This window comes from Miscanthus floridulus, chromosome 1 (assembly GCF_019320115.1).
Source record: "Miscanthus floridulus cultivar M001 chromosome 1, ASM1932011v1, whole genome shotgun sequence".
Taxonomy (NCBI): domain Eukaryota; kingdom Viridiplantae; phylum Streptophyta; class Magnoliopsida; order Poales; family Poaceae; genus Miscanthus; species Miscanthus floridulus.
The window spans coordinates 165,040,833-165,057,687 of record NC_089580.1 but is presented as its reverse complement, the minus strand read 5'-3'; the positions used below and the strand labels follow the sequence as shown (position 1 = coordinate 165,057,687).

Genomic DNA, 16,855 nt, shown 5'->3' with positions numbered 1-16,855 from the left:
GGCTTAATGGTTTACATTAGCAATATCTATCTAGCTGATGATCTTATTTACATATACGTGTATTGTACCTATCAACATGAAATTAATCGCTACTCATAAGTTTTACAGTCCGTAACAGCCGATTTCTGTGCGGATCGGCTATTTAGTCGCCTTTCACGTCTGGCTGCTCCCGAAGCGGCATACTTAGAACTGTCTGAGCACAGACTGGCATGTTCCACCTTAAATTACTGATAAACTTTCTCCCCTTGTCAATTGTAGGGTCAAATTGACTGGCACGTCTCTGGAGGAGTACGCGGGATCGATCATCCCTGCGTTGAAGCCAGGCGGATCTCCAGCTCTATCGAGCGGACCCTTCCGGCTTGTTCGTGTGCCCGACATTAGATGAATTTCCGTGCCGACACCTAGCACCTTCTGTTACCTGAAACTTACCTCAAGCGGCCATTGTCTGATTCAAAGTTAGAGCATACAGTCAAGTTGCATGCTCTAGCAGCTTTAGATTTGTCCAAAACAACTCAACAATCATGCTTCTTTCTGTACACTCACTGTCGATAAAAGATGCTCGGTAGTCCACCGAGGGATACCCACGATGGTAGATTGATCGGCAGAGGTGTGCGTGATTAGGAACTAGATGGTGACACAAGACACAAAGACAGTGATTTAAACATGTTCAGGCCGTCTGATCGATGTAATACCCTACGTCATGTGTCTTTGTTAGATTGTATTGAATATGAGATGATTTCGAGAGGAGTCTCTGCCCGCCTTATATAGTCTTGGGGGAAGGATTACAAGTCGATTAGATCTAGATCTATTCGGCTATATGATAAGTATTTACAAGGAATATGACATCTATCATATCCGAACAGATCTTTCTCTGTCTTCAAGATTCTTCTGGTTGCCTTGCGGTGCACGCCGATCAGAGCCGAGCACCGTAGGTCTTGATCTTATGGGCTGGACCTCCCCTAATGATGCGGTCCATGTCTTGTCTTATGGATACCGGGGGTCATATCCCCCACACTCACGAGTTACAAAAATCAAACTAGTCCTAGGAGGCGTATACAATCTAACAATCCTCACCAAGCACATGAAATTTTCAGGAGGCGTATCGAAAGATATAATAAACATGTGACGCGCTTCGAAACTCGTTACAGATAGTACAGTAGAGACGCACACTATGTTTGCAGTTGCTAACGCTGCTTCTATCCTGCCCATCCATGGACATCACCTGGTCCAAATCAGCTGTCTTGGCATGGGATCCTGCTCCATTCCATATTTTGCTCCATGCAAGAACAGGGACACAAAGGTCTGGATCGACGCAAGCACTAGTGAAACATCAGCAGCCGAAATGAATTGCTCTGAGGAAGAGCCAGCTACTCACTCCAGCTATCCTCGTCATCGTCATCAGCAACAGCCTGTTTTAAAAGAAATAATTATCGTTTAATCATAGATAATACAGCTATAATCGACCGAAATTGTAGCTAGGAAGAAATGGAATGACTTGTAACCTGGCGAATCGCATGGGCTCTCTCTAGAATGGCCACCACTTGTAAGTTCGTTTTTGGACCACCCATTACATTTGGTCTCTTTGCAATAACAGGCTTCAAGTTGAAAGACTGTGAAACAAGTCAAATTGATTTAAGGCACTTTTAGCTTAATTTGACTGTATTTGCTTTCATTAGAAAAAAAAAAAGAAACCGTTGTAATGATGGTGATGTGGCTTAATCCACCCTACAAGGATTACCTTGTTCTTTATCTGTTCCAAAAGTGTGTTGTTCTCATCTGAAAGCTGACTCGAAGGCTGAACCAAAGTTGGAGCCTTTCTTAGCTATATAAAAGGGTAAAAGAGAAATGGTCAGGTGAGGATATTAAAATCATTTAAAACCAAATATGAAAGAGTCCCACATACCATGCTTCTGTCATGAGAAGTAACAAGAAGTAGAGGATATCTAGGTGGTTTTGGGACTGCATGAGTTGGTGATTTTGACGATTCCTCTTCTAATGCAGAGGAAAACTCCCTTGCCTTGTCATCACAATCATGTTCGTCGTTTTTCTGTTGCGCTGGCAAGTCAGGATTCAGCATACCCTCCTGTTTAATAGCACCATTTGGTCTGTTTTCTTCTGAATCTGCAACTTTGTCACTACCTGCAGCTGAAAATTCCTTTTCCTTATAATCTGCAAAAAAATCAGGCTTCTGGCTGGTCTTTTGTGCTGACAAATCAGAGGTGCACAAGCCATTGCAAACAGAAAGTCCATTGCTTAGTTGGTGTTTTCCTTCTTGTTCTGGTATGAATTTTACATTACCAAACACTGACCATGCCTCTTCCGGAACAACTATAAGCTCACGTAGCTGCAATGTGTGCAGATTTTCACTTTTTACTGAAGCAACTTCTGACAAGCATTCGACTTCTGACTTGGGAAATGGATTAGAATCCTGGCCATCATACTCCTCTCTTTCCTGGTGATGATTTTCTTGACAATCCATGTTATGGATTTGATTTATCTCATGGTCACTAGAAATAGTTGCCTGCACTACTTCATTCTGCAAATTCAAGCCTTTGTGCAGACTCTTTTCCTGAAGAACCCAAGCAGCTTCACTTTCTTGTTGTTTTACTGGAGGTTTTGGCCTTGGTGGTCTTCCGGTCTTTGCAGATAACGGTGATGACCCTGTCTGTAGCTTGTTTGTTCGCCACTGCATTGGTGGAAGAGGTGGAAGCGGTGGCGGCGCATCTTCAGAAGAACCATTTTCTTGTGCATTTCCATTAGTTGGATGAGAAGGAAGGATATTGAATGACTGCTGCATTGCACCATTAAGCATCCAATCGAAGCTTGAGATGACTGACGGTGGAACATCTCTGGAGTCAGGAGCTAGTGGATCTCCAAAAACTTCAGTACTGCTATTTAATGAATTCGATGGTTCCTGATACACAGCTTGGTGAAACTCATGCTTTTCCTCTGTGTTTACAGTTAGTTCTGGAGTTATAGCCGCAGTGGTTGAGCTGCACAGTGGAACTTGCCCATTTTTCCCTACAATTTCATAGCTGCCGAGAATAGGATCTTGTCCAAAAGTAGTTTTTGGATGTAAATAGCACTGTTCACTATCTGGCATGGCATATTCGCTGTTGATTACCGACTCAGTTACCACATTAGGTAGATCAATATCCGTGAATGTTTCTGACAATGTAATATGCTCCACTTCAGGGTTGTCCAAGATCTTACATGCCACTGTATCATCTTCATCTGCGAGAGTGAGTGGAGTTATCTGGCAAGGATCATCCGATTGCTTGGATGAAGCCGGTGAAGAGATCATACCATCTGAAACTAACTGCTCTTCTATATACTCGGCAGTTTCATCATCCAATACATATACATCAGATTTATTGCTTTCCTCAATATCTTCCACATTCACCTGCTCCATGTAAATGCTCAAGTCTTCACACTTATCAGATGCATTTTCAGGAATGACTTCTGTATGGATGTCCTCATTCACTTCCTTGTCAAGATGTTCCTCGAACTCTCTTGAGCATGCTCCAAAATATGGTTGATTACTCCCGTAGATGAATTCTCATCAAGTGCAGTACTTGCACATCCTTCTTCCTCTTGGAAACTGCAAGATGTAATGATGCCTGCCAAGTAGACCATGTTGGAGTCCTGAAATACATTTCCTTCATCAGGGACTGAATCATGTGGACTGTCAGTAGGGTGGAACATCATGCTCCAGCTCATGGTTTACTTCTTCCTGCAGGCATTTTTCTTGAACCCACATCATCAAAAGGTGAATCTGACGGAATTTTGTGCACATCACTCTCCTTAATTTCAACAGAGGGTCATAAATTTCCTGTACTTGACATCACATCCCACACAGTTTGCTTCAAAGTCATATAAGTCTCTATCTTGAGTGCATCATACTTCAGTTCAAGGAGTTGCTTCGCCATGTACCGGAGGGAATCAGAGAAAGGGTCATGCTTCTTGGAGAGGTTTCCTCGGCAGAATGCCAACTTTTGAAGCAATGAGCTCCATGCTACCGACATACTTGGACCTCTTGCTTGCTATTTTCTTGAAGGAAATAGTTGCGATGTTGGAATTCTCCTTGACTTCCTTGGTCTTAGTAATATCTGTGTGCCATTTGATACAACACTGTTGACACTGCCATTCAAGCTCTGTTCTTCAGCAGCTTGCTCTCTTAGTCCAGATTCTGGAGCATTTAAATCTTCGGTGAGCAATTCCTCCAAGGAGCTAGTCCTCTCATGATCCCAAGAAGCTGGTTTTTCTTTGTCAAGCAGTTCCTCTAATGAGCTGGTCCTCTCATGTTCACCAACAACTGGTTTGGTGTCTTGTGTGGAGACAATGGCTTCTTCATACTTGTTACTCATATATCTGTTTGCTGAGGCAACATCTGACTTGTCTTTCTTCTCGAAGCTGCTAGTCCTCGATGCCATGGTGTTTTGAGCATTGGAGAATCTATTGTCTGAATCCATCCGATCGAAGGTACATTGCCCATGGCCCCTGTGTTCCGAATCTGTCTCCACTTCAGAATCCATCGTGGTTAATGCATCCATGTAGATATCAAATTCAGAGTTGTAGCCCTTGCTGCTTCCTGCTGACCGAGCATCTGAAGAACGTGACAGTGCTTCTTCAGAAATTGATCTGTTCTTGCGAACAGTGACCTTGCCTCTTTCCATGTTGACGGACGTGTCTAACATGATGTCTCTCTCTTCAGTGTCTGATTCAGGCGAATCATTCATAGATATATGCACTTTTGAGTGGTCACTTGTCACGAGTTTATCCTCTGATGAAGGCTTTCATACAGATTCTGCATATGTGGTCTGAAGCTTTGAAATACAGATCCATTTAATTGGCGGTACTTCAGTCGTCTGCGGTATGTAGGAACTTCATCCATAGCTTCACCAGATAAATCTGTCTCCAGTCTACAGAGATGGACAAAGTAACGTTTTTAGAATAAGTTAGCAGAACAATAGCATTATTAATACATTTCAAAGAGTGTAAGAGGAAAGGTACTTGGAGAAATTGTCGGCTTCATTTGGGGGTCGGAAAATCTCAGCATTCTGAAGGTTAGGCCTGATCTCCTGCAAGAGTGGGACAAAATCAGTCGAACGAAGTCGTTCTCTCTTTTGGTGGAGCTGATTTTTGTTAAGTGCACGATATAAGAAAAAAAAACGTATAGCAATTGGCAGAAAAAATATTCAATCTATTTATTTCCAGCATTCACTGGGTCTATCCAATTTCCTGGAGGAGAGTTAAGGGTGCTCACTTCAGCTACTGAATATATCCATATGAACTTGTGAGAACTTCGAAGTGTTTATTACCATGGCTTTCAGAGGTCTTCTTTCATTTTGAATTCCTTCCTGCAGCAAGGTAGAACATGCGGAATCCGTCTTGAAAAATGACGGGTCGGTGTATCTCTTCAAGCACGCCCCCTCACCGCCGATATCATACCTGCATGTTGAACAATGCTGCAACCGTTATGATTCAGGTCTTCAGTTGCTACACACTAGAGATAGGTCATCATACTTGTCCAGCATGAAGAGTTTGGGTGGTCCGCGACACTGCTTGATTGAGTCCATGATGAAGCGAGGCGTGTCACCTCTTGTGACAACCCCATGGTCCACCCTTGGATTTGAATGCCAATCGACACCTGCAAAAGGGATTTAATTATGGCTTTTACAAATGAGGGAAAAAAGCAGACTGATCTTGCTTTTTTTTTCCTGAAAATTGAGAAGTAGTGAAGGATAAGCATCAGAAGAGAAATGTGCACTTGATACTGAACCCACCCCTGTTAGAAGCAACATACAGGTAGTCTCTCTGGCAGGAGTCTTTCTCTAGCAGTGGCAGCTCTGCCTCCAGCTGCTGCACTCGGAGCATGAGCCCGTGCCCTCGCGCAGACGTGCTCATCACCTCATCATACAGGCCGTGGAACACCTGTGCAGCAAATCTGCAGCCATACAATAGGGGGGAGTTCAGTTGCATCATGAGCACAATATGAATTTGTGCTGTTCCTCTCTGAAATTCTGGTTTCTGCAAATGCAGCTTGCTGCGATTCATGATGGTCAAACTTTGGTCTTTTGTTGATTTTTTTTCTTTGCTTCAATTTTCAGGTATCAGAAATTAATCAGAGCATTCTTGCATAAATGACGATAAGAAAAGCTTTTCGGTTTTGTTCTTTTCCCCCTTAGAAATGGCAGCTATTTTTCGGTACAGGGTAGCTAGAAGTGCTTGATGACAATTCAGGCCGCGTTTAGTTCGCTGCCGGATTCGGCGCCGCCGGAAAAGGACACTGTAGCTACACTGTAGCGATTTTGTTTTTATTTAGTGATAATTGTTCAATCGTTGACTAATTAGGCTCAAAGCGTTCGTCTCGCAAAGTACAACCAAACTGTGCAATTAGTTTTTGATTTCGTCAACATTTAGTACTACATGCATGTACCGTAAGTTTGATGTGATGGGGAATCTTCTTTTTGCATAGTGCCAAATTCTGGAATTTGAGGCTACCGTAGCATCTTCGTTTTTATTTGGCAAATAGTGTCTAAACATTGATTAATTAGGCTTAAAAACGTTCGTCTCGTAATTTCCCACCAAATTGTGCAATTAGTTTTTCTTTTCGTCTACATTTAATACTCCATGCACGGGCCGCAAACATTCGATGTGACAGATACTGTAGCAACTTTTTGGATTTTGGGGTGGAACTAAACAAGGGCTAAACATGGCCTCACAAGTATAGTACTTATTAGGAACGGAAATATTACGACAGCACAGTGGTCTGTCGTCTGTGCTACTGAGCTAGGACAAGGCCATCAGCAGAGTTATGAGTTAACGACCTGAAAAGTCAAACGTCTAATACATCAATCACCTACCGTTTCTCAAAAAGGAGAAAGGATTCGAAAACCTACCGGTCTGTGTTCGTAACGTAACATAACAAAAGCATTAGGTGATCTACTACGACCGAAAATCAAAGCAAAAGCGATCGGTCCGGGAACCATGACGCAGCAATTTGAAATGCATGACATCAACAGCTCGTCCAGGAAAATGAAGACGCTCGAATCGAATGCAACGGGAGCGGAAACCACCACAGAATTAAGACGAGAACAGCAAAATCCGTATTCAAGGCGGACAAAGGAGAGCAAGACAGGAAGGACGGGAATGGTGCGGCGCACGTACTCGGCGAGGTCGCCGAGCTGGCGGAGGACGCCGACGAGTCCGGCCATGGCGACGCCATCGAGGACGGCCTCCGGGTCGTGCTGGTCGGCCGCGCGGTAGAGGTCGCGGCCGCCCAGCGCGAACTCATTCCGCTGCTTCCGCACCGTGTGCCGCGACAGGGGCATTGCGCCACGCAATCCTCGGGACGGCTCCGCCTCCTCCTCCTCCTCGCTGCTGCTGCTGCCGCCGCTGCCGTGGTAGCTTTTTGCCCGACCAGGCGACCACCAATTCCGGCAGGAGCGCACTGCACGGCCCTGTTACACTTTGGCCGCCGCGCTACGCTAACGAATTAGCCGCCTCAATAGATTGGCGAGGTGGTGGTGCTGCTGTTGCGGCGAGGTTGCATCAGGGCCGGCCTTTTGTTTCTTCTTCCTCCCGCTCGCTGTCTCGTACTTGCAGGCGCGTCAACACAAGACATGAGCAAGCAGAGACAGAGATAGGGAGGGGAGGGAGACTCGGAGAGGGAGGTTAGTTTAGTTTTTGTCCCTTGATTATGTTCGTGCTCCCTCCTCGCTGCCTCCCTGGGCTGGGAGGTCAAGCGGGACCCACTAGGGGTGGGGTGGGGTCTACCGGGGGACTGGGGCGCTTCTTCGTGGATGGTCTGGCGCGGTGCGTGTGAACTGGTTTAAGGAAGCCTGTGATCGCGTGCCCATTTACTGCCGTGCCCGTGCATCGGTTAATGTTCGATTCGCAAGGTAATTCTCGTGATTGATTAACTGATCACTGATTACAGTGAAATGTATCAGGGTGCCGTAGCCTTGGCACCAGTCATTATCGCTTCGTCATTTTGCGACATCATCGTGATCTTTTTTATAGCCTTTCCGCCACCTTTCCATAGGCCTTTCCAATGTCACGGATGAGAAACAGCCAAGAAACTCCTTATGTTTACTCTCTGATGGAAACTGAATGCGTTTTTCTATGTTTTTCCGTAGACACACCTCACTGTTTTTCCATTATATATATTGTATAAGGAACATCCCCCATCATCCACCCGAGAGCAGTTATAGCTACCGACCCCGATCTTTCCATGCACATCATCGCCATGACGTAGTACTGGGCGGCATATATATTTACTTGAAACTCGTACGTACATCGTATGACTTGCGAAAACTCTTTTTACTACCGCGCTACCGTCAGTATCAACGGCGAATTAATCCACATTACCCAGCAAAAGATGCGTCACATGATCCCTTCCCGCGCATTACACGACAAGATCACTATTCACACAGGCCCGGTCCTGGGGCGGGGCGAGAGGGACAGACGTCCCAGGCCCAAGGAGCCGATGGGCCCCTCCCCAGGTATGCAGTTACTAGTACGCAGTAGTATTCTCTACTCTATTCCTGTCAGCCGAGAAACAAACGCAGACGACGCAGCAGCGACGCCGAGAACGACGCGAGACTCTTTGACTGCGGCCTACGGGCGCTCGGTGTCGAGAGTCAGGCAGAAGGAGACAAGCTATCAGATTAGATAACTCCTCTCTTACATGTGGCTCCCACCCTGTTCTCTCGTTTTTTTTATCTACTTTATTTATTTTGTGTTTCCTCGTAGCTGCTTCCCGAAGCATCTGAACAAGGGAATGGAATTAGGAAGTGATAACACAGTGCCCAATCCGCCCAATTATTTCCCACTCATTTCCCTATCCCATTCCTATTGTCCATCCAAACGTCACCTAATCATGTACAGCCGAACGCTAAGGTTAATCAGTGATTCAGATTTCAGACACCCAGACAGACATCATTTGGGAATTGGTATTTGCAAACTGTGATTTAACTAAATATTTAAATATTCAATCTGCTAGGCACTTGACTCCCAAAGATAGTATATAATTATTTAATTTTCGTGAATTTTCTCTTTCTATAATTGTTTAAATTTTGACTAATGGCTTCTCTAAATTTTTTAAGGTAATTTAGTATGTATACGAATTATTTCATATGAATATTGCTTTTGCATTCAGTTAATTGCTTATTAGTAATATTTTGTATATGTGTGTATATATATTAGCAATGAGTAGTAATAATAGTAGTACCATGTTTATATAAAAAGTCCTAAAATTTTAGCTTCGTTCTAGGTCCAGAAAAACTTAGGACCGGCCCTGTATTCACAAGGCTACAAGATTTTGATGCTTGATTGGCCACAACAAAACGGCGCCAGGACCAGCGACAAACCCCAAACCGTCCACCTATTCCAACCAGATGAGACCAGCACAGTAGCATAGCTTACACGGGTGACGGACTGACGGGTGAGCACCAACAACAGAGGAGCACACCCAGAAAAGGGACCGGGCAAAGCTAAAAGCCTAAAACCTACGACTTCGAGGCTACGAGCACACACGTCTACGCCGCAGCCTCCAGCATTGCCGACCGCTCGCGCAACGAACAAACATGCAGATGCATGGCGCACACACGCACATTCATCGACTTCAAAGCTACTCATACACAAACCTAACAGGCTAATTGAGGGCCACGAAGCCAACAGCAACCCCATAATGGCCAAATAGTAGGAACAGAAGGTTGCACGCCTCCCATTCCATTAGAAAAAGGCCGCCACGAAACCTACCATCCCACTACTGAAATACGTGTTCACCATGTTTCAAAAAAAAAAAAAAAAACGTGTTCACCAATCATGCCTGCGACTACTTGGTCGACACCTCTGATTCTGGCAATATACTATGGGCACATCACATACAACTCATTCACCTTGACCAGGGGGGAGATATGGGGGCATGATTTTCTCTTCGCCTTCAAGCGAGAGATACGGCCATGACCCGTCCAGCCTCTACCACTGTAGGCAACAAACAGATAATCAAGACAGCCTATATAGGCACAATACCAGACTTGACAAGAGCAAAAGCAGAGTTAACATAAAGACTGAGGACCAAACCTGATTTAAAAGTGGCAAGAGTTAAACTTCTAAATTAAGCAAGTGCTTTCCAAAAATACATGGCCGGAAAGCAGATACTGTGGCTTGATTTCGGAAAGGCGGAGCCAAAAATCTTACGAGTACAGGGATTCCCGAGGGTCCTCTCATTTTTTGGCATAGGATATAGCCATGGGGTTCTCTGGGGTGATCTTGAAGCCTTGGAGAGCCTGCATCGCGACCATGGACTGGCCGTCGTCCTCGAACTCCACAAAAGCAATGCCTGGTTTGGCTTCGATCATCCGTACTTCCCTGAAGCCAGGGTACTGCTGGAACAGGATCTGGAGCATCATGCTCGTGGTCTGGTCTGGCAAGTTCTGGATGAAGAGGATGTTGTTCGGAGGAGCAGGTGGCTCTTGTGAAACCTTGCCCAGACGAGATGCTTGATAGCCCTGTATACAAGTTGTCAAAGAAAGCTCAAACATTAGTAGGCGCATAAAGAAACTAACACTGAGGTCAATTTTAGAACTTCAGTGATAGACATTTCATTAGTTGAAGTCTTAGATATGAAATTACATTAGGCCTGTTTCAATTCAAATACATTATTATACATAAGGATGCCGATCCATTCAGGAAGGCTATTGGACCAACGGAAGAATATGAAATCTTCCTAACTAATCTCCCATTACATCCACATCATGTAAGATGAAGAGTCATTAACGTGAGCTTGATAGTTGAGTCTTGATGGCTAGATGGGAGAAATCATGACAGCAGATTTTATCAACACATGGGTGAGCTAATGTACCTAAACCAGAATTAAATATGGGAACACAAGAGGTTGTCTTGGATTAGTCTCACTCTCAGAATACTTAACACCTTAGTGAGCAGACAGTAGTCTCTTTTCCGCCATGACCACATAGACCAATAAAACTCAAACAAAACTTTACAGTTGTAGACAAAATTCATAAACTCCCAACGCTGCCTTGAATCTTTCAATGATACCACTGAGATTCGCGTAACAACTGCTACAACTAAATGTTGGTGGTTGAACTCAGTGAGAAGTGGATGGGTCTGGTGCTTTGTACTCTAATTTTTTTCCTAGGAACCCCATCTAACATCACCTATATGCTGATTTTTGGCAACTTTATGTACAGTTCTGAACCTAACAAGTATTGTTTATCCAAATCTAATATATATCTTTAAAATACGACCTAATTGTACCAAATCAGTGGCAGGCCTGTCCTCACCTTCCAGGTGACAGGAGTTAGGGCAAAAAGAATTCTGGAAGTAAAACAGTAAAAGTACTATCTGCTAACTTTATTAAAAAAGGATATTAGCGTTCCACTTTGATTTTCTTTTTTCTTATTAAAGCTAAATAGAATGGCCGAAAGAACAAAAAAAACTACTGCAAATAAAATGACAACCACAACAGTAATTAGCAATTCTTAACTGTCAAGTACAATATAGGCAGAGGTAAATTGCTTATAAAACTACAGTTTCTTGATACCAAAGTTTTCTAAAATTACAACATCCAAATAGGCCACAAGAAATGCTTGAATATAGTCAGATCCTGACATAGTAAGCCTTTATACTTACAATTGGTCCCTAAAAGCAAAGCAATCTAGTGCAAACCCATTCAGATAGGTTGGAAAGACATTTACTATCACTGTCAAAATAATGGTAGTCCTAACCCATGTCACTAGGTCATTCAGACATTTAAAAAAAATTACTGTGCAGTGAAATGCATATGCAGACTTTTTATATTATGAACATAGAACCAAACTAATCACATAACAATAAGCCATAGACCTTCGTGTGTACATGGGCACAAATAAGATGACTCGAACACAATATAAACTTTATTATAGCTAAATGCAGCACTGAAATACATGAGGTCTAACAAAGGACAGGCTAGTGGCCTAGTAGAATAGGCAAAATTCGGTAATGCAATGAAACAACAGTTGTGCTAGTACTGTGACAGCCTTATTAAATAACAAAGCATGAAAGCAGCAGTTAAAAGGAATTAGGGCTTCTAAAGCAGAAGTAAACTTACAGTTCCATTGCTTTGGGCAGCAGAAGCATTGGGGCCAGCTTGTTGTGCCTCTTCTGCTCGTCGTTTTTTCTCAGCAGCTAAAACAGAAACAAGAGGTAAGTTGAAAAACTAGTAAGTGCACATTTTTCAACACTCCAAATGTAAAAATAGAGGATAACAAAATTAATTCCTGAACCCATAACTAAAATAGAGCCATGGCAAAGAAATAAACAAGTTCCATATATGAAGAACTATGACAGAAATAGGATGTAACACTGGACTGCTTCCCATTGACCAACTACTAGCTAGCTGTCCAAACACATGCCCATGAAATAACAGACTCCCGCATACGAAACAGCAGAGGTCATCCTTGAATTAAGAATTCAGGTCCCTAAAATTGCATATGATACTGAAGGCTATTTAGCATAAACTCCTTTAAGTTACATAATCGCACTGATAAGATAGGACCTAAGTTAACTGCTTTTGCAAGTTAGAGACCAAGGGTGCGTTTGGATCTTTTACTGGCTACTGTGTAGCCTAAGCAAGGAATTGGCAATTTGGCATTCAACAAAGCATTTCGATGTACAGCATTTCCATGCCAACTCAAGCAAGCCAAATTGGCTCTCCAGCCCTAACAAGGCTAGCCTTGCCCAGCCATGCAAGGTGAGCAATGCCAGCAAACAAACTAGACGTGCCCCCAAAATGGAGGGCGCTCAAGTTTAGACAGAATAAGATAAGTGGAACAACATGTAAGTTCAAGGACATAAGTCATAGTTCACTATCACAAACAACGAGGAAAGGTTAATTTTATATTTAGTTCAGATATAGAATTACACACATTTAGTAACCTAACATATAAACCAGTATTGTTGATCAGTTATAACATCTGAAACACCAGGCCTTGTCACATAAACCATGATCAGGAATATAATAGCTCAACGATGTAGATGTGTAGTTAGAATTACCTTTCTCCTCTTGCTTCTTCCTTTTCTCCTGAGGAGCATAAGTACCATCTTCTTTTGCAATACAATCTGATTTTGTTTTTGCATATTGTACTCGCTGTACAAGGGAAGAAAAATTAAGAAGTTAGTTCTGAACAATGTTTTCTGATCGTCCGATTAATCGCGATTAATCGTCCTTATCGGTACTTAGCACTTGATTAGGCCCTCCGATTCGATCAGAGCGATAAGAAACCTGATCGTCCGATTAATCGTCGATTAATCGCGATTAATCGTCCGATTAGGTCTCTTTGCCGATCAGCACTTAGGATGACATATATGAATATATAGTATATGGTATATAAATATATAGTATATGGTATATTATATAGTATATTGTATATTATATATGTACCATACATATATATATAGTATATGGTATATGCTCAATGTCTACTGTATAGTATATGGTATATGCTCGATGTCTACTATGGTATATAAATATATATATGAATATATAGTAATGCTCGATGTCTACTATATAAATATATAGTATATGTTATATTATATATATACCATACATATATGATATATACTTATATAGTCCTGCTATATGCTGGACGATTATATGGACGATTAGACCGATCAGAGGTCGATTAATCGTCCTGATCGTCGATTAATCGTCCTGATCGTCCTAATCGGTAGCAGACCGATTAGGAACGATAAGCCGATCAGAAAACATTGGTTCTGAACCCTCATACATGACAGCACATATTATTAAGCATCCAATCCTGATTTCTTAAAATATAATGTGACTAGACGGTAAGATAAATATTTGTTTGACCTTAAAGGTAAAGAAACAAGACGCTTCACCAAGAGCACTAGACAAGGATATGTCCTTCAGTTGTTTAGCGTTTAGATATAAGAGGAAACGAGTGCATACTTCCTATATAAAACAAAAACAAAGATGTGCGCTGATCCAAAAATATAAAGAACGTGTGCCTATCCTATCACTCTATGGAACTCAACATTCAATAAAAGTATTGAGAAAGGTAAGCCTTTTCCGCTTCAACACTGACCAGTTATTATGTGCAACTAGATGTCTCGAAACACATGGATGCTCAACTGAGCAATAAATCGCAGAGCAAATTGCAATACTTAAACTCTTGCAGGCCTACCCTGCACTAAGAGCATCTTCAAGAGACTTTCTAAATTTCACTCTCTAAATCATCATTTGGAGAGTCATTTGCATAAAAATCGCTTTCTATATCTTTTGACTCTACAACAATTTTTCTATATCTCATGTGCACTCTAGAGAGCCATTCTCGTCTTCTATTTTTGGCTAGCGAAAAATCCGGAATAGAAGATAGTTATATTTGGATAACCATTTAGAGAAGCTATTGGAAGGGTAGTTTTTCACCAAAATCTCTATTAATAGCATTTAGTAAGGATATAGTTAATTGGAGTTGCTCTATTGTTTGGCTCAATACTCAAAGTAGGATATTGCTACACTCAACATACAAACAAAATGACCAGGAAAAACAAATCTATGATGCACCTCATGGCATGAAAAGGAAAAACAAAAGATAAAAGACTCGGGAAAATTATCAAATAAAATAAAAGTGGAATACCATTTTTTTGCCGTAGAAATCAAAGTCTTGCAATCCACGGAAAGCATTGGTAGCAGCTGTAATTTCGCTAAACACCACCCATGCTTGCCCCCTCAATTTTTGAGTTTTCAGGGCCACCACATCCAGTATCCTTCCATACTGTGAGCACAGGGCATACAGCGATCTCTTCAACTCTGCGCAGAAGACAACATGCATTTCAGCAATGAACAAAACAATGGTTCATGTTGATCAAACAAAATAGAGATATTGTATTCATTAACACGTTTAGGAGGTTTTGGTCACTGGGCAGTGATATTACTCGGCCACACATATGACTCCCAGTACAATCAACACTACACCCCTGACCTTTTGAGCTGGGTTGTCGCTAGGCCATCACGGCAAATGCGCAATGTTCTTGTTCTGTGGAAGAAGACAAGAATTTAACGAATTTCTCCCGAGTCCGTGGATCAAAACGCACTTAAATGTGCAACTGGGTTTCTGGCATACGGATAGCACGAGTTTTCCCTAATGTCGAAAGCTGACATGGCCCAGGGAGACATAGTTAAAGCATAAAAGGAGCTCAAAACCTATCAATTTCGAACTCTGCTGCAGCCAAAATCCCAAAACATTCAAAATCGCACACTACACACAAGGGAGCTAACCAAACCCTAGAGCGACGCGACGCCGAGCTAATACCCAGATCGGGAACCTAGGGTTTTAGGAGGAATTCGGCGTGTGGAGGCGGACGAGAGCGGTACCTTCTTTCTTGACCTTCTCGTTGAGGTTTTTGAGGTAGATGGTCTGGTTCGGGGGGATGTCGCCGGACAGCATCTCCTCAACCACCTCCGCTGCTGCCGCCGAAGACGAAGAAGACACGCAGAGATTGCTGCGTGTGCTTTCGGTTTCGGGCCGGTAAAATCTTGCCACGCGCGAGAGCGTGTTGGCTCCTTTCTCTGGTCTGATTTCTCTTGTTCCGGGGCCCGCTCCAAGTCGGTGTGGGTGAATAGATGGCCCGAGGCGGTGTATTTGGGCTGGGACACTACGGCTGTCCTGTGTGTGGGTTGTGGGCGGTAACGGTTCTGGGCCGAATAGCGGCCTGGTTTCCGAAACACTTTCTGGGCCAACCCTATTGCTGCGGAGAAGGTTGGGTTACTGAAGCACCCAAACACACCTATACATCGGTGAATTCTTGAGCAAAACTGATGTGCGGTGTCCGAAACTCTTGCGTTTGAATCAGTCCCTTACGTGTTAGTTCGATATGAAGTTTTGACTTTCTTTCAGCTACTACCCCACTACGTATTCATCCTCCAGGCCTCATTTTCTTGGACTTAGTGTTTTGCCAGCCTCATTTTCGTTCCTCTAACTTTTGCCCAAGTCAAAAAGCGAAGAAAATAGCTACAGGTTGTGTGTAAAACCGAGCACCATATGTCGTCCTCCTTAGAGGTTTGAAGTGCTCTCAATCTTGCTTTGATGACGGAAGGCTGGCCTTGGCCCTCAGGACGACTAGCACGAGTCAAACTTTTTACTGCGTACATCATAATTCAAACGGCCACCCCTTAGCAGTGTCTTTACTCTTTAGATTAGAGGCTATCTGCCTGACTGGCCAGGCGTTTGCCAAACAGAGCGAGCAGTTAATTGCTTTGCGACAGCAGCGGAATTTCCTTGAACGGGCGTCCTGGATCCATGTAACGTCTGGATTGTTTTTTCCATTTTCCTCTCCAAGGTCGGAAAGCACGCCACGTAAGCCCGCCTTGAATTTTAGCGCCCAAGTTGCTCTGCTAATCCACTTAAAAAATCGAACAGTGGCCCTGCTTGATCTTGGTAGCTGTCCCGGGCCCGTTAATTTGGAGCCCAAAAATGTGCTGATCGCCATGACAGCGCCACTTCCGCTTACAGGGAAACGACAGCGCATTCAAGTTCAAGTGGGAGTAAAATTTAAACCCGGGGATAAGGCGGTGGCAGTAGTTTTGAGCATTACTACTTGTAGTTGTGCTGGAGTTTTGGCATTGTGCCAGCTGCCAAGTGTTAGTGACCAATGATGCTACCTACTGCTAGAGGAAAGCGAATCCAATTTTTAGCATGTCAATAGTCTTCGAGGCTAGTCGTGAGATCAGATGAGAGGCCGTAGCCAACACTCGTTGAAATTTACCGCTGAGCTTCACATCATCAATCATCAGAGATGGGTGTTGCTCAAACAATGCAAGAGGCCA

At 43.2% G+C, this 16,855-nt stretch overlaps 1 protein-coding gene and 1 pseudogene across 1 annotated transcript; both read right to left on the bottom strand.

Moving 5' to 3' along the window:
- Positions 1-742: 742 nt before the first annotated feature.
- LOC136500710 (protein SCAR2-like) lies at positions 743-7,648 on the bottom strand (annotated as a pseudogene).
- A 2,416-nt stretch (positions 7,649-10,064) lies between these two features.
- Positions 10,065-15,580, bottom strand: LOC136500705 (U2 small nuclear ribonucleoprotein B''-like). The gene is made up of 5 exons (XM_066496122.1): positions 15,404-15,580; positions 14,667-14,839; positions 13,063-13,156; positions 12,119-12,195; positions 10,065-10,517 (listed from the first exon to the last, which is right to left on the bottom strand). Exons 1-5 carry the CDS (start codon positions 15,474-15,476, stop codon positions 10,233-10,235), a joined length of 702 nt encoding a protein of 233 aa, XP_066352219.1. The 5' UTR covers positions 15,477-15,580; the 3' UTR covers positions 10,065-10,232.
- Between the last annotated feature and the right edge of the window lie 1,275 nt (positions 15,581-16,855).